Source organism: Oncorhynchus keta, chromosome 4 (assembly GCF_023373465.1).
Source record: "Oncorhynchus keta strain PuntledgeMale-10-30-2019 chromosome 4, Oket_V2, whole genome shotgun sequence".
NCBI classification, from domain to species: domain Eukaryota; kingdom Metazoa; phylum Chordata; class Actinopteri; order Salmoniformes; family Salmonidae; genus Oncorhynchus; species Oncorhynchus keta.
In genome coordinates, this window is record NC_068424.1 from 12,201,949 (window position 1) to 12,229,775 (window position 27,827).

The 27,827-nt window shown below is 46.7% G+C and overlaps 1 protein-coding gene and 1 non-coding gene across 3 annotated transcripts; one reads left to right on the forward strand and one right to left on the reverse strand.

The window, feature by feature from the left end:
• On the forward strand, positions 1-27,776 carry c4h11orf65 (chromosome 4 C11orf65 homolog). Of its 2 annotated transcripts, XR_008096946.1 has the most exons (11): positions 1-644; positions 881-930; positions 1,141-1,249; positions 1,321-1,413; positions 1,499-1,552; positions 1,993-2,202; positions 2,384-2,517; positions 25,037-25,207; positions 25,324-25,379; positions 25,513-25,754; positions 27,259-27,776. XR_008096946.1 is itself a non-coding variant. In XM_052500469.1 (10 exons), the coding sequence occupies exons 1-9, from the start codon at positions 902-904 to the stop codon at positions 25,665-25,667; spliced, it is 1,011 nt and encodes a 336-aa protein (XP_052356429.1). In that variant the 5' UTR covers positions 688-901; the 3' UTR covers positions 25,668-25,705; positions 27,259-27,776. The 2 variants fall into 2 exon arrangements, 1 of the variants encoding a protein (XP_052356429.1); XM_052500469.1 differs by lacking the exon at positions 1-644 and having other exon boundaries at positions 688-930; positions 25,513-25,705.
• On the reverse strand, positions 25,977-26,048 carry trnac-gca (transfer RNA cysteine (anticodon GCA)). The gene has a single exon. It is a non-coding gene; the product is annotated as a tRNA-Cys (tRNA).
• Positions 27,777-27,827: the final 51 nt, after the last annotated feature.

Below are 27,827 nucleotides of genomic sequence, written 5' to 3' on the forward strand. Positions count from 1 at the left end.
AAAAATGGTTAGAAAACGATCAATAGAGTTGATTTTTCCCCCTTTATTTAACCAGGTAGGCAAGTTGAGAACAAGTTCTAATTTACAACTGCGACCTGGCCAAGATAAAGCAAAACTTTTCGACACATACAACAACAGAGAGTTACACGTGGAGTAAAACAAACATACAGTCAATAATACAGTAGAAAAATTAGTATATATACAATGTGAGCAAATTACGTGAGATAAGTAAGGTAAATGCAATAAAAAAGGCCACGGTAAATGCGATGGAAACTCGTGTAACTGCAAAAATGTGTATGTTCACTACATCATCACACATATACTTTTATTCCAAACAAAATATACTTGATGGAAACACAATTGTGGTAGGAATATAGCATTTTGTTTGTATGCGAATTGTGGCATATTCGCGTGACAAGACGTCCCCAATTGGATGGAAATGTAGCTCGTGACACGCGCTGCATGTTGCTTGGTAACCAAATGGCGTTTGCTCAAACAGCTGAAATCCCGAACATACAAACCCTGCGTTTAGGGCATGTTTTGCAAATATATGTAACGAAAACAAACGATGACATGGATTAACTAACTTGTTATCTATATATTTCAAAGGTTCAAGCTTTCTGTTTTGAACAGACACATTTAGGGTAAGTTCTGTGCGCAATTGGAATAGGTGGTTGGATCATCATAGTGCGACGAATGTAGACGGTTCCGTTTTCTGACGCAGATGCTGGGCGAGTCACTTGTCTGTCTGTCTTTTGCCAGTGTGTATTCGACGCGTTCCTGTGTCCTGTTTTGCTGCATTGGTTCTCTGTCCATTGTGGCCGTTGCATAACAGCAGTTCTTTAATAATGCACTTTGTAATTACCCATTTCGGTCACAGGCACAGGTCCAGTTCATAAGCATGGAGAAGAACAATTACGCAATAGAAAGGTTAGTAGAAGTTATTCCAACTCAACATTAAATGGATACGCCTCCACCACCTAACACCTAAAGTTACCATGCCTCAGTATTTTAGAGCAGGTATAAGATGATGTGCCACAACTCAAGCAGCAAAAGTGAAGGTTCTTAGTACCAGTCACACCACCCCACTTCAAACACAGATCTCAGCCCACCATAGTTACCCCTTTAATCCCCTCCCAGTGCCCCTTCGCCCCCCCCAGTGGAGGAGATGATGGAGCTGGACGGCAGGCAGCAGAGAGTCTACCACAGGGCTGCCAGGATGATACAGAGGACATGGAGGAGACATGTGGTGGGTGGAACCACAATACAACACACACTAACACGCACAGACCGTGTAACCTCTCTATATCCTATGTATAGGATACACGCGTGTTCCAGTACTTCAAGAACCTTGTGAGGTTCCGTAACCAGGGAGACCCTCGACTCCTGCTAAAAAATGTCAACCCCAGAGAGGTACAGACACCAGATATACACACACATGCAGACAGACACACACAGACAGACAGACACATTATGAATGTTACTATGGTTGTTGCAGGCAAATATTCTGGATGCTGCTGCAGGAGTCCACATCAGATTCAGACTGGGAGGGGTAAGTTCATTTTGTCAGTGCTAAAATGCACATTATAATCTGGGTGGTTCAAGCCCCGAATGCTGATTGGCTGACAGCTGTGTTATATCAGATCATATGAGAAAGAAAAGGAGAGCCTCACACTCTAGGAGCTCAGATGCAATAATTTAATAACCAACGTTTGGACAGACAAGCTGTCTTCTTCAGACCCTGGTATGACAAAACATGTATTACTGCTGTAATTATGTTGGTAACCAGTTTTCAATAGCAATAAGGCACCTCAGGGGTTAGTGGTATGTGGCCAATATACCACACATCTCTGGGCCTTATTGCTTAGATAAACACCCATCACTCGCAATACTAATACCTGAATTTATTTCTAAATCTATCTGCGATGATTTAAGCAATACAATTAGATGTGTGCATGCTAATGTGAGATGAGTTTTTCTCTCCCCTCACAGACCACCTTTCCACCGAGCATCTACTATAAGATCTACACCCATCGACCCATCGTGGACATGTGTGCCAACAGCCCCAAGGACTACACCCACCCTAGACAGAAGAGGTCCGTCCCCAGGCAGATACACAACGGGAAGACCCAGGTGCAGGACGACCATGCTGGCTGGTACCACCGCGTGGAGAACAACGGCTGGAGACTGCTCTCTGGGAAGGTGGTGCAGCAGTTCTGATTCCATGATATCACACTGTATCAGATGTGGGTTCAGTATGATATGGTTGGAACCGCCAACAGAGATACTTTGTTTGCCTTCATTGTTTCAGTGCAGTACTCAGCTACTCTGTGAAAGAAGAATCATTTGAGAAGCGCTGTGTACTCTCTCTGTATTGGTTCAGGCTGCTCTGTTAGGTGACATCATCACGTTGGAGACCAATGGCAGGAAGGTGGAGTTTCACCATTCCAAACTGCAGCGTCGTCAGGACGTGGACAGGAGGAAGAAGAGGAGGAAGATTGAATGGTTGAAGCAGATGTGAGTTAAGTGTGCATCCTTACCTGCATCAGCACTACTCACCTGTTCACTCACCTGTATTCAACAGCACTACTCACCTGTATTCAACAGCACTACTCACCTGTTCACTCACCTGTATTCAACAGCACTACTCACCTGTTCACTCACCTGTATTCAACAGCACTACTCACCTGTTCACTCACCTGTATTCAACAGCACTACTCACCTGTTCACTCACCTGTATTCAACAGCACTACTCACCTGTTCACTCACCTGTATTCAACAGCACTACTCACCTGTTCACTCACCTGTATTCAACAGCACTACTCACCTGTATTCAACAGCACTACTCACCTGTTCACTCACCTGTATTCAACAGCACTACTCACCTGTTCACTCACCTGTATTCAACAGCACTACTCACCTGTATTCAACAGCACTACTCACCTGTTCACTCACCTGTATTCAACAGCACTACTCACCTGTTCACTCACCTGTATTCAACAGCACTACTCACCTGTTCACTCACCTGTATTCAACAGCACTACTCACCTGTTCACTCACCTGTATTCAACAGCACTACTCACCTGTTCACTCACCTGTATTCAACAGCACTACTCACCTGTACACTCACCTGTATTCAACAGCACTACTCACCTGTTCACTCACCTGTATTCAACAGCACTACTCACCTGTTCACTCACCTGTATTCAACAGCACTACTCACCTGTTCACTCACCTGTATTCAACAGCACTACTCACCTGTTCACTCACCTGTATTCAACAGCACTACTCACCTGTTCACTCACCTGTATTCAACAGCACTACTCACCTGTTCACTCACCTGTACTCAACAGCACTACTCACCTGTTCACTCACCTGTACTCAACAGCACTACTCACCTGTTCACTCACCTGTACTCAACAGCACTACTCACCTGTTCACTCACCTGTACTCAACAGCACTACTCACCTGTTCACTCACCTGTATTCAACAGCACTACTCACCTGTTCACTCACCTGTACTCAACAGCACTACTCACCTGTTCACTCACCTGTATTCAACAGCACTACTCACCTGTTCACTCACCTGTACTCAACAGCACTACTCACCTGTTCACTCACCTGTACTCAACAGCACTACTCACCTGTTCACTCACCTGTATTCAACAGCACTACTCACCTGTTCACTCACCTGTATTCAACAGCACTACTCACCTGTTCACTCACCTGTACTCAACAGCACTACTCACCTGTACACTCACCTGTATTCAACAGCACTACTCACCTGTTCACTCACCTGTACTCAACAGCACTACTCACCTGTTCACTCACCTGTACTCAACAGCACTACTCACCTGTTCACTCACCTGTACTCAACAGCACTACTCACCTGTTCACTCACCTGTACTCAACAGCACTACTCACCTGTACACTCACCTGTATTCAACAGCACTACTCACCTGTTCACTCACCTGTACTCAACAGCACTACTCACCTGTTCACTCACCTGTACTCAACAGCACTACTCACCTGTTCACTCACCTGTATTCAACAGCACTACTCACCTGTTCACTCACCTGTATTCAACAGCACTACTCACCTGTTCACTCACCTGTATTCAACAGCACTACTCACCTGTATTCAACAGCACTACTCACCTGTTCACTCACCTGTATTCAACAGCACTACTCACCTGTTCACTCACCTGTATTCAACAGCACTACTCACCTGTTCACTCACCTGTATTCAACAGCACTACTCACCTGTTCACTCACCTGTATTCAACAGCACTACTCACCTGTTCACTCACCTGTATTCAACAGCACTACTCACCTGTTCACTCACCTGTACTCAACAGCACTACTCACCTGTTCACTCACCTGTACTCAACAGCACTACTCACCTGTTCACTCACCTGTACTCAACAGCACTACTCACCTGTTCACTCACCTGTACTCAACAGCACTACTCACCTGTTCACTCACCTATATTCAACAGCACTACTCACCTGTTCACTCACCTGTATTCAACAGCACTACTCACCTGTTCACTCACCTGTATGCAACAGCACTACGCACCTGTTCACTCACCTGTACTCAACAGCACTACTCACCTGTATTCAACAGCACTACTCACCTGTTCACTCACCTGTACTCAACAGCACTACTCACCTGTATTCAACAGCACTACTCACCTGTTCACTCACCTGTATTCAACAGCACTACTCACCTGTATTCAACAGCACTACTCACCTGTTCACTCACCTGTATTCAACAGCACTACTCACCTGTATTCAACAGCACTACGCACCTGTTCACTCACCTGTATTCAACAGCACTACTCACCTGTATTCAACAGCACTACGCACCTGTTCACTCACCTGTATTCAACAGCACTACTCACCTGTATTCAACAGCACTACGCACCTGTTCACTCACCTGTATTCAACAGCACTACTCACCTGTATTCAACAGCACTACTCACCTGTATTCAACAGCACTACTCACCTGTATTCAACAGCACTACTCACCTGTATTCAACAGCACTACTCACCTGTTCACTCACCTGTACTCAACAGCACTACTCACCTGTTCACTCACCTGTATTCAACAGCACTACTCACCTGTTCACTCACCTGTATTCAACAGCACTACTCACCTGTTCACTCACCTGTACTCAACAGCACTACTCACCTGTTCACTCACCTGTATTCAACAGCACTACTCACCTGTTCACTCACCTGTATTCAACAGCACTACTCACCTGTTCACTCACCTGTACTCAACAGCACTACTCACCTGTTCACTCACCTGTACTCAACAGCACTACTCACCTGTTCACTCACCTATATTCAACAGCACTACTCACCTGTTCACTCACCTGTATTCAACAGCACTACTCACCTGTTCACTCACCTGTACTCAACAGCACTACTCACCTGTTCACTCACCTGTACTCAACAGCACTACTCACCTGTTCACTCACCTGTACTCAACAGCACTACTCACCTGTTCACTCACCTATATTCAACAGCACTACTCACCTGTTCACTCACCTGTATTCAACAGCACTACGCACCTGTTCACTCACCTGTACTCAACAGCACTACTCACCTGTTCACTCACCTGTACTCAACAGCACTACTCACCTGTACACTCACCTGTACTCAACAGCACTACTCACCTGTTCACTCACCTGTATTCAACAGCACTACGCACCTGTTCACTCACCTGTATTCAACAGCACTACTCACCTGTTCACTCACCTGTATTCAACAGCACTACTCACCTGTTCACTCACCTGTACTCAACAGCACTACTCACCTGTTCACTCACCTGTACTCAACAGCACTACTCACCTGTTCACTCACCTGTACTCAACAGCACTACTCACCTGTTCACTCACCTATATTCAACAGCACTACTCACCTGTTCACTCACCTGTATTCAACAGCACTACGCACCTGTTCACTCACCTGTACTCAACAGCACTACTCACCTGTTCACTCACCTGTACTCAACAGCACTACTCACCTGTACACTCACCTGTACTCAACAGCACTACTCACCTGTTCACTCACCTGTATTCAACAGCACTACGCACCTGTTCACTCACCTGTATTCAACAGCACTACGCACCTGTTCACTCACCTGTATTCAACAGCACTACTCACCTGTACACTCACCTGTACTCAACAGCACTACTCACCTGTATTCAACAGCACTACTCACCTGTTCACTCACCTGTATTCAACAGCACTACGCACCTGTTCACTCACCTGTACTCAACAGCACTACTCACCTGTTCACTCACCTGTACTCAACAGCACTACTCACCTGTACACTCACCTGTACTCAACAGCACTACTCACCTGTTCACTCACCTGTATTCAACAGCACTACGCACCTGTTCACTCACCTGTATTCAACAGCACTACGCACCTGTTCACTCACCTGTATTCAACAGCACTACTCACCTGTTCACTCACCTGTATTCAACAGCACTACGCACCTGTTCACTCACCTGTACTCAACAGCACTACTCACCTGTACACTCACCTGTACTCAACAGCACTACTCACCTGTTCACTCACCTGTACTCAACAGCACTACGCACCTGTTCACTCACCTGTACTCAACAGCACTACGCACCTGTTCACTCACCTGTACTCAACAGCACTACTCACCTGTTCACTCACCTGTACTCAACAGCACTACTCACCTGTTCACTCACCTGTACTCAACAGCACTACGCACCTGTTCACTCACCTGTACTCAACAGCACTACGCACCTGTTCACTCACCTGTACTCAACAGCACTACTCACCTGTACACTCACCTGTACTCAACAGCACTACTCACCTGTTCACTCACCTGTATTCAACAGCACTACGCACCTGTTCACTCACCTGTACTCAACAGCACTACGCACCTGTTCACTCACCTGTACTCAACAGCACTACTCACCTGTTCACTCACCTGTACTCAACAGCACTACTCACCTGTTCACTCACCTGTACTCAACAGCACTACGCACCTGTTCACTCACCTGTACTCAACAGCACTACGCACCTGTTCACTCACCTGTACTCAACAGCACTACTCACCTGTACACTCACCTGTACTCAACAGCACTACTCACCTGTTCACTCACCTGTATTCAACAGCACTACGCACCTGTTCACTCACCTGTATTCAACAGCACTACGCACCTGTTCACTCACCTGTATTCAACAGCACTACTCACCTGTTCACTCACCTGTATTCAACAGCACTACGCACCTGTTCACTCACCTGTATTCAACAGCACTACGCACCTGTTCACTCACCTGTATTCAACAGCACTACTCACCTGTTCACTCACCTGTATTCAACAGCACTACGCACCTGTTCACTCACCTGTATTCAACAGCACTACGCACCTGTTCACTCACCTGTATTCAACAGCACTACGCACCTGTTCACTCACCTGTACTCAACAGCACTACTCACCTGTTCACTCACCTGTACTCAACAGCACTACTCACCTGTACACTCACCTGTACTCAACAGCACTACTCACCTGTTCACTCACCTGTATTCAACAGCACTACTCACCTGTTCACTCACCTGTATTCAACAGCACTACTCACCTGTTCACTCACCTGTATTCAACAGCACTACTCACCTGTATTCAACAGCACTACTCACCTGTTCACTCACCTGTATTCAACAGCACTACTCACCTGTTCACTCACCTGTATTCAACAGCACTACTCACCTGTATTCAACAGCACTACTCACCTGTTCACTCACCTGTATTCAACAGCACTACTCACCTGTTCACTCACCTGTATTCAACAGCACTACTCACCTGTTCACTCACCTGTATTCAACAGCACTACTCACCTGTTCACTCACCTGTATTCAACAGCACTACTCACCTGTTCACTCACCTGTATTCAACAGCACTACTCACCTGTACACTCACCTGTATTCAACAGCACTACTCACCTGTTCACTCACCTGTATTCAACAGCACTACTCACCTGTTCACTCACCTGTATTCAACAGCACTACTCACCTGTTCACTCACCTGTATTCAACAGCACTACTCACCTGTTCACTCACCTGTATTCAACAGCACTACTCACCTGTTCACTCACCTGTATTCAACAGCACTACTCACCTGTTCACTCACCTGTACTCAACAGCACTACTCACCTGTTCACTCACCTGTACTCAACAGCACTACTCACCTGTTCACTCACCTGTACTCAACAGCACTACTCACCTGTTCACTCACCTGTACTCAACAGCACTACTCACCTGTTCACTCACCTGTACTCAACAGCACTACTCACCTGTACACTCACCTGTATTCAACAGCACTACTCACCTGTTCACTCACCTGTACTCAACAGCACTACTCACCTGTTCACTCACCTGTACTCAACAGCACTACTCACCTGTTCACTCACCTGTACTCAACAGCACTACTCACCTGTTCACTCACCTGTACTCAACAGCACTACTCACCTGTACACTCACCTGTATTCAACAGCACTACTCACCTGTTCACTCACCTGTACTCAACAGCACTACTCACCTGTTCACTCACCTGTACTCAACAGCACTACTCACCTGTTCACTCACCTGTATTCAACAGCACTACTCACCTGTTCACTCACCTGTATTCAACAGCACTACTCACCTGTTCACTCACCTGTACTCAACAGCACTACTCACCTGTACACTCACCTGTATTCAACAGCACTACTCACCTGTTCACTCACCTGTACTCAACAGCACTACTCACCTGTTCACTCACCTGTACTCAACAGCACTACTCACCTGTTCACTCACCTGTACTCAACAGCACTACTCACCTGTTCACTCACCTGTACTCAACAGCACTACTCACCTGTACACTCACCTGTATTCAACAGCACTACTCACCTGTTCACTCACCTGTACTCAACAGCACTACTCACCTGTTCACTCACCTGTACTCAACAGCACTACTCACCTGTTCACTCACCTGTATTCAACAGCACTACTCACCTGTTCACTCACCTGTATTCAACAGCACTACTCACCTGTTCACTCACCTGTATTCAACAGCACTACTCACCTGTTCACTCACCTGTATTCAACAGCACTACTCACCTGTTCACTCACCTGTATTCAACAGCACTACTCACCTGTTCACTCACCTGTACTCAACAGCACTACTCACCTGTTCACTCACCTGTACTCAACAGCACTACTCACCTGTTCACTCACCTGTACTCAACAGCACTACTCACCTGTTCACTCACCTGTACTCAACAGCACTACTCACCTGTTCACTCACCTATATTCAACAGCACTACTCACCTGTTCACTCACCTGTATTCAACAGCACTACTCACCTGTTCACTCACCTGTATGCAACAGCACTACGCACCTGTTCACTCACCTGTACTCAACAGCACTACTCACCTGTATTCAACAGCACTACTCACCTGTTCACTCACCTGTACTCAACAGCACTACTCACCTGTATTCAACAGCACTACTCACCTGTTCACTCACCTGTATTCAACAGCACTACTCACCTGTATTCAACAGCACTACTCACCTGTTCACTCACCTGTATTCAACAGCACTACTCACCTGTATTCAACAGCACTACGCACCTGTTCACTCACCTGTATTCAACAGCACTACTCACCTGTATTCAACAGCACTACGCACCTGTTCACTCACCTGTATTCAACAGCACTACTCACCTGTATTCAACAGCACTACGCACCTGTTCACTCACCTGTATTCAACAGCACTACTCACCTGTATTCAACAGCACTACTCACCTGTATTCAACAGCACTACTCACCTGTATTCAACAGCACTACTCACCTGTATTCAACAGCACTACTCACCTGTTCACTCACCTGTACTCAACAGCACTACTCACCTGTTCACTCACCTGTATTCAACAGCACTACTCACCTGTTCACTCACCTGTATTCAACAGCACTACTCACCTGTTCACTCACCTGTACTCAACAGCACTACTCACCTGTTCACTCACCTGTATTCAACAGCACTACTCACCTGTTCACTCACCTGTATTCAACAGCACTACTCACCTGTTCACTCACCTGTACTCAACAGCACTACTCACCTGTTCACTCACCTGTACTCAACAGCACTACTCACCTGTTCACTCACCTATATTCAACAGCACTACTCACCTGTTCACTCACCTGTATTCAACAGCACTACTCACCTGTTCACTCACCTGTACTCAACAGCACTACTCACCTGTACTCAACAGCACTACTCACCTGTTCACTCACCTGTACTCAACAGCACTACTCACCTGTTCACTCACCTATATTCAACAGCACTACTCACCTGTTCACTCACCTGTATTCAACAGCACTACGCACCTGTTCACTCACCTGTACTCAACAGCACTACTCACCTGTTCACTCACCTGTACTCAACAGCACTACTCACCTGTACACTCACCTGTACTCAACAGCACTACTCACCTGTTCACTCACCTGTATTCAACAGCACTACGCACCTGTTCACTCACCTGTATTCAACAGCACTACTCACCTGTTCACTCACCTGTATTCAACAGCACTACTCACCTGTTCACTCACCTGTACTCAACAGCACTACTCACCTGTTCACTCACCTGTACTCAACAGCACTACTCACCTGTTCACTCACCTGTACTCAACAGCACTACTCACCTGTTCACTCACCTATATTCAACAGCACTACTCACCTGTTCACTCACCTGTATTCAACAGCACTACGCACCTGTTCACTCACCTGTACTCAACAGCACTACTCACCTGTTCACTCACCTGTACTCAACAGCACTACTCACCTGTACACTCACCTGTACTCAACAGCACTACTCACCTGTTCACTCACCTGTATTCAACAGCACTACGCACCTGTTCACTCACCTGTATTCAACAGCACTACGCACCTGTTCACTCACCTGTATTCAACAGCACTACTCACCTGTACACTCACCTGTACTCAACAGCACTACTCACCTGTATTCAACAGCACTACTCACCTGTTCACTCACCTGTATTCAACAGCACTACGCACCTGTTCACTCACCTGTACTCAACAGCACTACTCACCTGTTCACTCACCTGTACTCAACAGCACTACTCACCTGTACACTCACCTGTACTCAACAGCACTACTCACCTGTTCACTCACCTGTATTCAACAGCACTACGCACCTGTTCACTCACCTGTATTCAACAGCACTACGCACCTGTTCACTCACCTGTATTCAACAGCACTACTCACCTGTTCACTCACCTGTATTCAACAGCACTACGCACCTGTTCACTCACCTGTACTCAACAGCACTACTCACCTGTACACTCACCTGTACTCAACAGCACTACTCACCTGTTCACTCACCTGTACTCAACAGCACTACGCACCTGTTCACTCACCTGTACTCAACAGCACTACGCACCTGTTCACTCACCTGTACTCAACAGCACTACTCACCTGTTCACTCACCTGTACTCAACAGCACTACTCACCTGTTCACTCACCTGTACTCAACAGCACTACGCACCTGTTCACTCACCTGTACTCAACAGCACTACGCACCTGTTCACTCACCTGTACTCAACAGCACTACTCACCTGTACACTCACCTGTACTCAACAGCACTACTCACCTGTTCACTCACCTGTATTCAACAGCACTACGCACCTGTTCACTCACCTGTACTCAACAGCACTACGCACCTGTTCACTCACCTGTACTCAACAGCACTACTCACCTGTTCACTCACCTGTACTCAACAGCACTACTCACCTGTTCACTCACCTGTACTCAACAGCACTACGCACCTGTTCACTCACCTGTACTCAACAGCACTACGCACCTGTTCACTCACCTGTACTCAACAGCACTACTCACCTGTACACTCACCTGTACTCAACAGCACTACTCACCTGTTCACTCACCTGTATTCAACAGCACTACGCACCTGTTCACTCACCTGTATTCAACAGCACTACGCACCTGTTCACTCACCTGTATTCAACAGCACTACTCACCTGTTCACTCACCTGTATTCAACAGCACTACGCACCTGTTCACTCACCTGTATTCAACAGCACTACGCACCTGTTCACTCACCTGTATTCAACAGCACTACTCACCTGTTCACTCACCTGTATTCAACAGCACTACGCACCTGTTCACTCACCTGTATTCAACAGCACTACGCACCTGTTCACTCACCTGTATTCAACAGCACTACGCACCTGTTCACTCACCTGTACTCAACAGCACTACTCACCTGTTCACTCACCTGTACTCAACAGCACTACTCACCTGTACACTCACCTGTACTCAACAGCACTACTCACCTGTATTCAACAGCACTACTCACCTGTTCACTCACCTGTATTCAACAGCACTACGCACCTGTTCACTCACCTGTATTCAACAGCACTACTCACCTGTTCACTCACCTGTACTCAACAGCACTACTCACCTGTTCACTCACCTGTATTCAACAGCACTACTCACCTGTTCACTCACCTGTATTCAACAGCACTACTCACCTGTTCACTCACCTGTACTCAACAGCACTACTCACCTGTTCACTCACCTGTACTCAACAGCACTACTCACCTGTTCACTCACCTGTACTCAACAGCACTACTCACCTGTTCACTCACCTATATTCAACAGCACTACTCACCTGTTCACTCACCTGTATTCAACAGCACTACTCACCTGTTCACTCACCTATATTCAACAGCACTACTCACCTGTTCACTCACCTGTATTCAACAGCACTACTCACCTGTATTCAACAGCACTACTCACCTGTTCACTCACCTGTATTCAACAGCACTACTCACCTGTTCACTCACCTGTATTCAACAGCACTACTCACCTGTTCACTCACCTATATTCAACAGCACTACTCACCTGTTCACTCACCTATATTCAACAGCACTACTCACCTGTTCACTCACCTGTACTCAACAGCACTACTCACCTGTTCACTCACCTGTATTCAACAGCACTACTCACCTGTTCACTCACCTGTATTCAACAGCACTACTCACCTGTTCACTCACCTGTATTCAACAGCACTACTCACCTGTTCACTCACCTGTACTCAACAGCACTACTCACCTGTTCACTCACCTGTATTCAACAGCACTACTCACCTGTTCACTCACCTGTATTCAACAGCACTACTCACCTGTATTCAACAGCACTACGCACCTGTTCACTCACCTGTATTCAACAGCACTACTCACCTGTATTCAACAGCACTACTCACCTGTTCACTCACCTGTATTCAACAGCACTACTCACCTGTATTCAACAGCACTACGCACCTGTTCACTCACCTGTATTCAACAGCACTACTCACCTGTATTCAACAGCACTACGCACCTGTTCACTCACCTGTATTCAACAGCACTACTCACCTGTATTCAACAGCACTACGCACCTGTTCACTACCTGTATTCAACAGCACTACTCACCTGTATTCAACAGCACTACTCACCTGTATTCAACAGCACTACTCACCTGTATTCAACAGCACTACTCACCTGTATTCAACAGCACTACGCACCTGTTCACTCACCTGTATTCAACAGCACTACTCACCTGTTCACTCACCTGTATTCAACAGCACTACTCACCTGTTCATTCACCTGTATTCAACAGCACTACTCACCTGTATTCAACAGCACTACGCACCTGTTCACTCACCTGTATTCAACAGCACTACTCACCTGTTCACTCACCTGTACTCAACAGCACTACTCACCTGTTCACTCACCTGTATTCAACAGCACTACTCACCTGTTCACTCACCTGTATTCAACAGCACTACTCACCTGTTCACTCACCTGTATTCAACAGCACTACTCACCTGTTCACTCACCTATATTCAACAGCACTACTCACCTGTTCACTCACCTATATTCAACAGCACTACTCACCTGTTCACTCACCTGTATTCAACAGCACTACTCACCTGTTCACTCACCTGTATTCAACAGCACTACTCACCTGTATTCAACAGCACTACGCACCTGTTCACTCACCTGTATTCAACAGCACTACTCACCTGTTCACTCACCTATATTCAACAGCACTACTCACCTGTTCACTCACCTGTACTCAACAGCACTGCTCACCTGTTCACTCACCTATATTCAACAGCACTACTCACCTGTTCACTCACCTGTATTCAACAGCACTACTCACCTGTATTCAACAGCACTACTCACCTGTTCACTCACCTGTATTCAACAGCACTACTCACCTGTTCACTCACCTGTATTCAACAGCACTACTCACCTGTTCACTCACCTGTATTCAACAGCACTACTCACCTGTTCACTCACCTGTATTCAACAGCACTACTCACCTGTTCACTCACCTGTATTCAACAGCACTACTCACCTGTTCACTCACCTGTATTCAACAGCACTACTCACCTGTTCACTCACCTGTACTCAACAGCACTACTCACCTGTTCACTCACCTGTACTCAACAGCACTACTCACCTGTTCACTCACCTGTACTCAACAGCACTACTCACCTGTTCACTCACCTGTACTCAACAGCACTACTCACCTGTTCACTCACCTATATTCAACAGCACTACTCACCTGTTCACTCACCTGTATGCAACAGCACTACGCACCTGTTCACTCACCTGTACTCAACAGCACTACTCACCTGTATTCAACAGCACTACTCACCTGTTCACTCACCTGTACTCAACAGCACTACTCACCTGTATTCAACAGCACTACTCACCTGTTCACTCACCTGTATTCAACAGCACTACTCACCTGTATTCAACAGCACTACTCACCTGTTCACTCACCTGTATTCAACAGCACTACTCACCTGTATTCAACAGCACTACGCACCTGTTCACTCACCTGTATTCAACAGCACTACTCACCTGTATTCAACAGCACTACGCACCTGTTCACTCACCTGTATTCAACAGCACTACTCACCTGTATTCAACAGCACTACGCACCTGTTCACTCACCTGTATTCAACAGCACTACTCACCTGTATTCAACAGCACTACTCACCTGTATTCAACAGCACTACTCACCTGTATTCAACAGCACTACTCACCTGTATTCAACAGCACTACTCACCTGTTCACTCACCTGTACTCAACAGCACTACTCACCTGTTCACTCACCTGTATTCAACAGCACTACTCACCTGTTCACTCACCTGTATTCAACAGCACTACTCACCTGTTCACTCACCTGTACTCAACAGCACTACTCACCTGTTCACTCACCTGTATTCAACAGCACTACTCACCTGTTCACTCACCTGTATTCAACAGCACTACTCACCTGTTCACTCACCTGTACTCAACAGCACTACTCACCTGTTCACTCACCTGTACTCAACAGCACTACTCACCTGTTCACTCACCTATATTCAACAGCACTACTCACCTGTTCACTCACCTGTATTCAACAGCACTACTCACCTGTTCACTCACCTGTACTCAACAGCACTACTCACCTGTTCACTCACCTGTACTCAACAGCACTACTCACCTGTTCACTCACCTGTATTCAACAGCACTACTCACCTGTTCACTCACCTGTACTCAACAGCACTACTCACCTGTTCACTCACCTGTACTCAACAGCACTACTCACCTGTTCACTCACCTGTATTCAACAGCACTACTCACCTGTTCACTCACCTGTACTCAACAGCACTACTCACCTGTTCACTCACCTATATTCAACAGCACTACTCACCTGTTCACTCACCTGTATTCAACAGCACTACGCACCTGTTCACTCACCTGTACTCAACAGCACTACTCACCTGTTCACTCACCTGTACTCAACAGCACTACTCACCTGTACACTCACCTGTACTCAACAGCACTACTCACCTGTTCACTCACCTGTATTCAACAGCACTACGCACCTGTTCACTCACCTGTATTCAACAGCACTACGCACCTGTTCACTCACCTGTATTCAACAGCACTACGCACCTGTTCACTCACCTGTACTCAACAGCACTACTCACCTGTTCACTCACCTGTACTCAACAGCACTACTCACCTGTACACTCACCTGTACTCAACAGCACTACTCACCTGTATTCAACAGCACTACTCACCTGTTCACTCACCTGTATTCAACAGCACTACGCACCTGTTCACTCACCTGTACTCAACAGCACTACTCACCTGTTCACTCACCTGTACTCAACAGCACTACTCACCTGTACACTCACCTGTACTCAACAGCACTACTCACCTGTTCACTCACCTGTATTCAACAGCACTACGCACCTGTTCACTCACCTGTATTCAACAGCACTACGCACCTGTTCACTCACCTGTATTCAACAGCACTACTCACCTGTTCACTCACCTGTATTCAACAGCACTACGCACCTGTTCACTCACCTGTACTCAACAGCACTACTCACCTGTTCACTCACCTGTACTCAACAGCACTACTCACCTGTTCACTCACCTGTACTCAACAGCACTACTCACCTGTTCACTCACCTGTACTCAACAGCACTACTCACCTGTATTCAACAGCACTACTCACCTGTTCACTCACCTGTACTCAACAGCACTACTCACCTGTATTCAACAGCACTACTCACCTGTTCACTCACCTGTATTCAACAGCACTACTCACCTGTATTCAACAGCACTACTCACCTGTTCACTCACCTGTATTCAACAGCACTACTCACCTGTATTCAACAGCACTACGCACCTGTTCACTCACCTGTATTCAACAGCACTACTCACCTGTATTCAACAGCACTACGCACCTGTTCACTCACCTGTATTCAACAGCACTACTCACCTGTATTCAACAGCACTACGCACCTGTTCACTCACCTGTATTCAACAGCACTACTCACCTGTATTCAACAGCACTACTCACCTGTATTCAACAGCACTACTCACCTGTATTCAACAGCACTACTCACCTGTATTCAACAGCACTACTCACCTGTTCACTCACCTGTACTCAACAGCACTACTCACCTGTTCACTCACCTGTATTCAACAGCACTACTCACCTGTTCACTCACCTGTACTCAACAGCACTACTCACCTGTTCACTCACCTGTATTCAACAGCACTACTCACCTGTTCACTCACCTGTATTCAACAGCACTACTCACCTGTTCACTCACCTGTACTCAACAGCACTACTCACCTGTTCACTCACCTGTACTCAACAGCACTACTCACCTGTTCACTCACCTATATTCAACAGCACTACTCACCTGTTCACTCACCTGTATTCAACAGCACTACTCACCTGTTCACTCACCTGTACTCAACAGCACTACTCACCTGTTCACTCACCTGTACTCAACAGCACTACTCACCTGTTCACTCACCTGTATTCAACAGCACTACTCACCTGTTCACTCACCTGTACTCAACAGCACTACTCACCTGTTCACTCACCTGTACTCAACAGCACTACTCACCTGTTCACTCACCTGTACTCAACAGCACTACTCACCTGTTCACTCACCTATATTCAACAGCACTACTCACCTGTTCACTCACCTGTATTCAACAGCACTACGCACCTGTTCACTCACCTGTACTCAACAGCACTACTCACCTGTTCACTCACCTGTACTCAACAGCACTACTCACCTGTACACTCACCTGTACTCAACAGCACTACTCACCTGTTCACTCACCTGTATTCAACAGCACTACGCACCTGTTCACTCACCTGTATTCAACAGCACTACTCACCTGTATTCAACAGCACTACGCACCTGTTCACTCACCTGTATTCAACAGCACTACTCACCTGTATTCAACAGCACTACTCACCTGTACACTCACCTGTACTCAACAGCACTACTCACCTGTATTCAACAGCACTACTCACCTGTTCACTCACCTGTATTCAACAGCACTACGCACCTGTTCACTCACCTGTATTCAACAGCACTACGCACCTGTTCACTCACCTGTATTCAACAGCACTACGCACCTGTTCACTCACCTGTACTCAACAGCACTACTCACCTGTTCACTCACCTGTACTCAACAGCACTACTCACCTGTACACTCACCTGTACTCAACAGCACTACTCACCTGTATTCAACAGCACTACTCACCTGTTCACTCACCTGTATTCAACAGCACTACGCACCTGTTCACTCACCTGTATTCAACAGCACTACTCACCTGTTCACTCACCTGTACTCAACAGCACTACTCACCTGTTCACTCACCTGTATTCAACAGCACTACTCACCTGTTCACTCACCTGTATTCAACAGCACTACTCACCTGTTCACTCACCTGTACTCAACAGCACTACTCACCTGTTCACTCACCTGTACTCAACAGCACTACTCACCTGTTCACTCACCTGTACTCAACAGCACTACTCACCTGTTCACTCACCTATATTCAACAGCACTACTCACCTGTTCACTCACCTGTATTCAACAGCACTACTCACCTGTTCACTCACCTATATTCAACAGCACTACTCACCTGTTCACTCACCTGTATTCAACAGCACTACTCACCTGTATTCAACAGCACTACTCACCTGTTCACTCACCTGTATTCAACAGCACTACTCACCTGTTCACTCACCTGTATTCAACAGCACTACTCACCTGTTCACTCACCTATATTCAACAGCACTACTCACCTGTTCACTCACCTATATTCAACAGCACTACTCACCTGTTCACTCACCTGTACTCAACAGCACTACTCACCTGTTCACTCACCTGTATTCAACAGCACTACTCACCTGTATTCAACAGCACTACTCACCTGTTCACTCACCTGTATTCAACAGCACTACTCACCTGTATTCAACAGCACTACGCACCTGTTCACTCACCTGTATTCAACAGCACTACTCACCTGTATTCAACAGCACTACGCACCTGTTCACTCACCTGTATTCAACAGCACTACTCACCTGTATTCAACAGCACTACGCACCTGTTCACTCACCTGTATTCAACAGCACTACTCACCTGTATTCAACAGCACTACTCACCTGTATTCAACAGCACTACTCACCTGTATTCAACAGCACTACGCACCTGTTCACTCACCTGTATTCAACAGCACTACTCACCTGTTCACTCACCTGTATTCAACAGCACTACTCACCTGTTCATTCACCTGTATTCAACAGCACTACTCACCTGTATTCAACAGCACTACGCACCTGTTCACTCACCTGTATTCAACAGCACTACTCACCTGTTCACTCACCTGTACTCAACAGCACTACTCACCTGTTCACTCACCTGTATTCAACAGCACTACTCACCTGTTCACTCACCTGTATTCAACAGCACTACTCACCTGTTCACTCACCTGTACTCAACAGCACTACTCACCTGTTCACTCACCTGTATTCAACAGCACTACTCACCTGTTCACTCACCTGTACTCAACAGCACTACTCACCTGTTCACTCACCTGTATTCAACAGCACTACTCACCTGTTCACTCACCTGTATTCAACAGCACTACTCACCTGTTCACTCACCTGTATTCAACAGCACTACTCACCTGTTCACTCACCTGTATTCAACAGCACTACTCACCTGTTCACTCACCTGTACTCAACAGCACTACTCACCTGTTCACTCACCTGTATTCAACAGCACTACTCACCTGTTCACTCACCTGTATTCAACAGCACTACTCACCTGTATTCAACAGCACTACGCACCTGTTCACTCACCTGTATTCAACAGCACTACTCACCTGTATTCAACAGCACTACTCACCTGTTCACTCACCTGTATTCAACAGCACTACTCACCTGTATTCAACAGCACTACGCACCTGTTCACTCACCTGTATTCAACAGCACTACTCACCTGTATTCAACAGCACTACGCACCTGTTCACTCACCTGTATTCAACAGCACTACTCACCTGTATTCAACAGCACTACGCACCTGTTCACTCACCTGTATTCAACAGCACTACTCACCTGTATTCAACAGCACTACTCACCTGTATTCAACAGCACTACTCACCTGTATTCAACAGCACTACTCACCTGTATTCAACAGCACTACGCACCTGTTCACTCACCTGTATTCAACAGCACTACTCACCTGTTCACTCACCTGTATTCAACAGCACTACTCACCTGTTCATTCACCTGTATTCAACAGCACTACTCACCTGTATTCAACAGCACTACGCACCTGTTCACTCACCTGTATTCAACAGCACTACTCACCTGTTCACTCACCTGTACTCAACAGCACTACTCACCTGTTCACTCACCTGTACTCAACAGCACTACTCACCTGTTCACTCACCTGTATTCAACAGCACTACTCACCTGTTCACTCACCTATATTCAACAGCACTACTCACCTGTTCACTCACCTATATTCAACAGCACTACTCACCTGTTCACTCACCTGTATTCAACAGCACTACTCACCTGTTCACTCACCTGTATTCAACAGCACTACTCACCTGTTCACTCACCTGTATTCAACAGCACTACTCACCTGTTCATTCACCTGTATTCAACAGCACTACTCACCTGTATTCAACAGCACTACGCACCTGTTCACTCACCTGTATTCAACAGCACTACTCACCTGTTCACTCACCTGTACTCAACAGCACTACTCACCTGTATTCAACAGCACTACTCACCTGTTCACTCACCTGTATTCAACAGCACTACTCACCTGTTCACTCACCTGTACTCAACAGCACTACTCACCTGTTCACTCACCTGTACTCAACAGCACTACTCACCTGTTCACTCACCTGTATTCAACAGCACTACTCACCTGTTCACTCACCTATATTCAACAGCACTACTCACCTGTTCACTCACCTATATTCAACAGCACTACTCACCTGTTCACTCACCTGTATTCAACAGCACTACTCACCTGTTCACTCACCTGTATTCAACAGCACTACTCACCTGTATTCAACAGCACTACGCACCTGTTCACTCACCTGTATTCAACAGCACTACTCACCTGTTCACTCACCTATATTCAACAGCACTACTCACCTGTTCACTCACCTATATTCAACAGCACTACTCACCTGTTCACTCACCTGTATTCAACAGCACTGCTCACCTGTTCACTCACCTGTACTCAACAGCACTACTCACCTGTTCACTCACCTGTATTCAACAGCACTACTCACCTGTTCACTCACCTGTATTCAACAGCACTGCTCACCTGTTCACTCACCTGTACTCAACAGCACTACTCACCTGTTCACTCACCTGTATTCAACAGCACTACTCACCTGTTCACTCACCTGTATTCAACAGCACTACTCACCTGTATTCAACAGCACTACGCACCTGTTCACTCACCTGTATTCAACAGCACTACTCACCTGTTCACTCACCTATATTCAACAGCACTACTCACCTGTTCACTCACCTATATTCAACAGCACTACTCACCTGTTCACTCACCTGTATTCAACAGCACTACTCACCTGTTCACTCACCTGTATTCAACAGCACTACTCACCTGTATTCAACAGCACTACTCACCTGTTCACTCACCTGTATTCAACAGCACTACTCACCTGTATTCAACAGCACTACTCACCTGTATTCAACAGCACTACGCACCTGTTCACTCACCTGTATTCAACAGCACTACTCACCTGTTCACTCACCTGTATTCAACAGCACTACTCACCTGTATTCAACAGCACTACTCACCTGTATTCAACAGCACTACTCACCTGTACTCAACAGCACTACTCACCTGTTCACTCACCTGTATTCAACAGCACTACTCACCTGTTCACTCACCTGTATTCAACAGCACTACTCACCTGTACTCAACAGCACTACTCACCTGTATTCAACAGCACTACTCACCTGTACTCAACAGCACTACTCACCTGTTCACTCACCTGTATTCAACAGCACTACTCACCTGTTCACTCACCTGTATTCAACAGCACTACTCACCTGTATTCAACAGCACTACTCACCTGTACTCAACAGCACTACTCACCTGTTCACTCACCTGTATTCAACAGCACTACTCACCTGTACTCAACAGCACTACTCACCTGTTCACTCACCTGTATTCAACAGCACTACTCACCTGTTCACTCACCTGTACTCAACAGCACTACTCACCTGTTCACTCACCTGTATTCAACAGCACTACTCACCTGTACACTCACCTGTACTCAACAGCACTACTCACCTGTTCACTCACCTGTATTCAACAGCACTACTCACCTGTTCACTCACCTGTACTCAACAGCACTACTCACCTGTTCACTCACCTGTATTCAACAGCACTACTCACCTGTTCACTCACCTGTATTCAACAGCACTACTCACCTGTTCACTCACCTGTATTCAACAGCACTACTCACCTGTTCACTCACCTGTACTCAACAGCACTACTCACCTGTTCACTCACCTGTATTCAACAGCACTACTCACCTGTTCACTCACCTGTACTCAACAGCACTACTCACCTGTTCACTCACCTGTATTCAACAGCACTACTCACCTGTTCACTCACCTGTATTCAACAGCACTACTCACCTGTTCACTCACCTGTACTCAACAGCACTACTCACCTGTTCACTCACCTGTATTCAACAGCACTACTCACCTGTATTCAACAGCACTACTCACCTGTATTCAACAGCACTACTCACCTGTATTCAACAGCACTACTCACCTGTATTCAACAGCACTACGCACCTGTATTCAACAGCACTACTCACCTGTATTCAACAGCACTACTCACCTGTATTCAACAGCACTACTCACCTGTATTCAACAGCACTACGCACCTGTATTCAACAGCACTACTCACCTGTATTCAACAGCACTACGCACCTGTATTCAACAGCACTACGCACCTGTATTCAACAGCACTACTCACCTGTATTCAACAGCACTACGCACCTGTATTCAACAGCACTACTCACCTGTATTCAACAGCACTACTCACCTGTATTCAACAGCACTACTCACCTGTTCACTCACCTGTATTCAACAGCACTACTCACCTGTTCACTCACCTGTATTCAACAGCACTACTCACCTGTATTCAACAGCACTACGCACCTGTTCACTCACCTGTATTCAACAGCACTACTCACCTGTATTCAACAGCACTACTCACCTGTTCACTCACCTGTATTCAACAGCACTACTCACCTGTATTCAACAGCACTACTCACCTGTTCACTCACCTGTCCCTCTACCTGTCTCCCTCAGCCTTACCTGTCCCTCTACCTGTCTCCCTCAGCCTCATCTGTCCCTCTACCTGTTCCCCTCACCCTACCTGTCCTTCTACCTGTTACCTTCACCTGTCCTTCTACCTGTCTCTATACCTGTCTCCCTCAGCCTCACCTGTCCTTCTACCTGCTCCCCTCACCATACCTGTCCCTCTACCTGTTACCCTCACCTGTCCCTCTACCTGTTCCCCTCACCCCACCTGTCTTTTTACCTGTTCCCTCCACCTGTCCTTCTACCTGTTACCCTCACGTGTCCTTCTACCTGTCCCCCTCAGCCTCGCCTGTCTCTCTACTTGTCACCCTCACCTGTCCTTCTAACTGTTACCCGCACATGTCCCTCTACCTGTTACCCTCACCTGTCCCTCTACCTGTTCCACTCACCTGTCCTTCTACCTGTTACCCTCACATGTCCCTCTACCTGTTACCCCCACCTGTCCCTCTACCTGTTACCCCCACCTGTCCCTCTACCTGTTCCTCTACCTGTTCCCTTTACATGTCCCTCTACCTGTTCCCCTCTACCTGTTACCCCCACCTGTCCCTCTACCTGTTACCCACACCTGTCCCTCTACCTGTTCCCCTCTACCTGTTCCCTTTACATGTCCCTCTACCTGTTCCCCTCTACCTGTTCCACTCACCTGTCCCTCTACCTGTTCCCCTCACCTGTTCCTTTACCTGTTCCTCTACCTGTTCCCCTCTACCTGTTCCACTCACCTGTTCCCCTCTACCTGTTCCACTCACCTGTCCCTCTACCTGATCCCCTCACATGTCCCTCTACCTGTTACCCTCACCTGTCCTTCTACCTGATCCCCTCGCCTGTCCCTTTACCTGTTCCTCTACCTGTTCCCCTCTACCTGTTCCACTCACCTGTCCCTCTACCTGTTACCCTCACCTGTCCTTCTACCTGATCCCCTCGCCTGTCCCTTTACCTGTTCCTCTACCTGTTCCCCTCTACCTGTTCCACTCACCTCTCCCTCTACCTGTTCCCCTCACCTGTCCCTCTACCTGTTCCCCTCACCTGTCCCTTTACCTGTTCCTCTACCTGTTCCCCTCTACCTGTTCCACTCACCTGTCCCTCTACCTGTTCCCCTAACCTGTCCCTCTACCTGTTCCCCTCACCTGTCCCTCTACCTGTTCCCCCTACCTGTTCCCCTTACCTGTCCCTTTACCTGTCCCTCTACCTATTCCCCTCTACCTGTTCCACTCACCTGTCCCTCTACCTGTTCCCCTAACCTGTCCCTCTACCTGTTCCCCTCACATGTCCCTCTACCTGTTACCCTCATCTGTCCTTCTACCTGATCCCCTTACCTGTCCTTCTACATGTTCCCCTTACCTGTCCTTCTACCTGTTCCCCTTACCTGTCCTTCTACCTGTTCCCCTCACCTGTCCTTCTACCTGTTACCCTTACATGTCCTTCTACCTGTCCCCCTCAGCCTTTCCTGTCCCTCTACCTGTCCCCCTCAGCCTCACCTGTCTCTCTACCTGTTCCCCTCACCCACACTTGTCCCTCTACCTGTTCCCCTCACCTGTCCTTCTACCTGTTACCCTTACATGTCCTTCTACCTGATCCCCTCGCCTGTCCCTTTACCTGTTCCTCTACCTGTTCCCCTCAGCCCCACCTGTCCCCCCCACCCACACCTGTCCCTCTACCTGTTCCCCTCAGCCTCATCTGTCCCCCTCAATCTCACCTGTCCGCAGGTATGACCGTGGCTGTCTGCATGCACGTACAGAGCATAGTGAGACAGCCATGCTGGTGGAGCGGTCAGCCCAGGGCATGATGGACGCCGTGGAGCAGCTGGGACCCAACCACATCGTAGAGTGGGAAGTTGATGAACTACTGGAGTGGACCAACGCTCTCAACTTTGACGAGTAAATAACCTCCATATGTACCTTTTTTTTATCATCCTTCATTATAACAGGTGATCCCATTGAGACATTTGCAATACAGTGTTACCCAAAGCAACATATTTTTCATATTTCTACAGGTATATTAATGACTGGGGGGTTGTGGGTACCAGTAATTCCTCTGAGTCTTGGAAAGGTAATTTTTTTATTCCTTGACCTGGGGCACATAATAACGACACCAACAATTTACATGGGATTATAGCACCCCCCTCTGGTCAAAGGGAGTAAAAAGGTTATTTTGCTCTCTTTCTGTTTCTCTTTCTCCCAAGACAAGAGGCTGGTTCCTTCCAACCTGGAGCCTTGTGTTGAGTTCTCAGGGCTGGGGCAGGAGGACAGCCAGGTGGATACCTACAGCAGTGTCCTCCACCCCCTGGTCTCCAGCCTCATCAAGTCAGAACACTCCAAGGCCAATCTCTTTGACTGACTGACTGGCTGGCTGGCATTGTATTGCTGACCAGACCAGTAAATTGCAATTAGCAACCATCAGACACTACTACTATGACACTATACAGTGAGATTAAATTAAATGTGATGAGATGTAAAGCAAAGTGTTGAATGTAACTATGATAATACATTATAGGTTGTTGTTGCTAGGGTAACAGTGTTTGTTTTCTACTCCACTGTTCTTGAACCTGTAATGGACATACTCACACCAGATGTAGGCTGGTACAATGCACTGCTAAAGATTATACTTACTGAGGTTCAAGTATGAGCAAAAGTATCAAACAAAATGAGGGGGCACCCGGATTTGAACCGGGGACCTCTTGATCTGCAGTCAAATGCTCTACCACTGAGCTATACCCCCGTACTCATAACAAGTGAAAAATAATTTTGATATAAATTTTAATCCATTTGTGGATGTTGTACATATAATATCAGTATGATAAACCATATATAGAGACATAAACAACACGGTAGTTCCAAAAGCAGCATTCATCCTACTTTACTTTTTATTTACGTCTATCTGCCCGCTTGTATTTCTATCATCTGATTGGGAAGTGTGGTCAAACGGTGGATGAGGGTCAGAGGTCGGTGGGTAGGGCGGACGTAATGGAGAAGTTGGTGAAGAAACCGCTGTGCTGGAATGCGAACAATATTGGTGTCCGTTCTGATTGTATGCAGCGGGAGGATCGGGGGTCAGAGGTCGACAGTGGGAAGACATAGGAACAGAATAGATTACGATACAGAAAGCAGTGGGGCGTCTAGTAAATAAAGCCACCCGATCGGGTGCACTGCACCCCGGAAGCATAAATATGGCCAAAGTAGCAAGAAAGAGTGGTGATGTGTTGTAGTGGAAAGTGGTAATAGTGTTCGATGACAACACAGGGCCTCACTTACGACTAACTAATGCCGTAGAGAAAGAGGTAGGTGAAGTGAAATGACTTTGTTTCATTGGACATGGTAGATTGTTAATATTGGGTGGTAGCCAGGCTCAGCAAGAGAATATTCTGAAAATGGAAACCGCTTAATGCGAAGAAGATTAAAACCATGTCCCTGGTGCATATGATAGATTGAGGGGAGTCATAGGGTCCCAAATATATATCCACAGATTATAATAAAGACAATGTGAAGGGAGGCCAATAGGTTGTTCAGTAGGAAAGAGGGTCAAAGTGAAAGTCTATCAGTGATGCTGGGAAAAGTACAGATAGGATTCCTCAGTTACAATGTTAGAGAATTTGCCCCATATGCACTGCAGTGTAGCAAATGACAAAGAATGGGACATGGAGCCAGAGGAGTGTCCAAGGTGGCTCTGGACACCCCTGACATCTGATTGGCCGCCCCACGTGCCACCCCAAAATGTTATTCGCTACTGTCAGTTTGATGCTGATTGACATCTCATTTCACCTCTTGTTGAAAGAATAATTTATTTTCAACAGCAGTGCATTTTTTCAAATCAGACTTCTGTTCCTTAAGGACCCAATGGTAGGCCAGGCCTATACTTTAAACTAATATTGTGGATCCCTGAATTATACATTTCCATAGAGATATGACACATTATTTAACGTGCATTTCAGACATTTCAAGATCAGAGAAGAGGGTCCTGTACAGCCGCGTTTCCCAGAACTCAGCATGGTACCAGGAACAAGGCTTTCAACAGCTCCTGGTATAAGGACAATTCATGGCTTGAATATTCTGTAAGTCAAGATTCAACTTATTGTTTCACCTGTATTCATGTTTCTCTGCCCAATACACCTGAATCTGCCTTCACATCACAGTCATGTTTCTCTGCCTAATACACCTGAATCTGCCTTCACATCACAGTCATGTTTCTCTGCCTAATACACCTGAATCTGCCTTCACATCACAGTCATGTTTCTCTGCCTAATACACCTGAATCTGCCTTCACATCACAGTCATGTTTCTCTGCCCAATACACCTGAATCTGCCTTCACATCACAGTCATGTTTCTCTGCCTAATACACCTGAATCTGCCTTCACATCACAGTCATGTTTCTCTGCCCAATACACCGTAATCTGCCTTCACATCACAGTCATGTTTCTCTGCCTAATACACCTGAATCTGCCTTCACATCACAGTCATGTTTCTCTGCCCAATACACCGTAATCTGCCTTCACATCACAG

Coding starts and splice junctions, on each gene's coding strand:
- c4h11orf65 (XM_052500469.1), top strand. CDS start 902: ATGGAGAAGAACAATTACGCAATAGAAAG. Junction 1,250..1,320: donor GGACATGGAGGAGACATGTG/GTGGGTGGAACC, acceptor TCCTATGTATAG/GATACACGCGTGTTCCAGTA. Junction 1,414..1,498: donor AAAATGTCAACCCCAGAGAG/GTACAGACACCA, acceptor TGGTTGTTGCAG/GCAAATATTCTGGATGCTGC.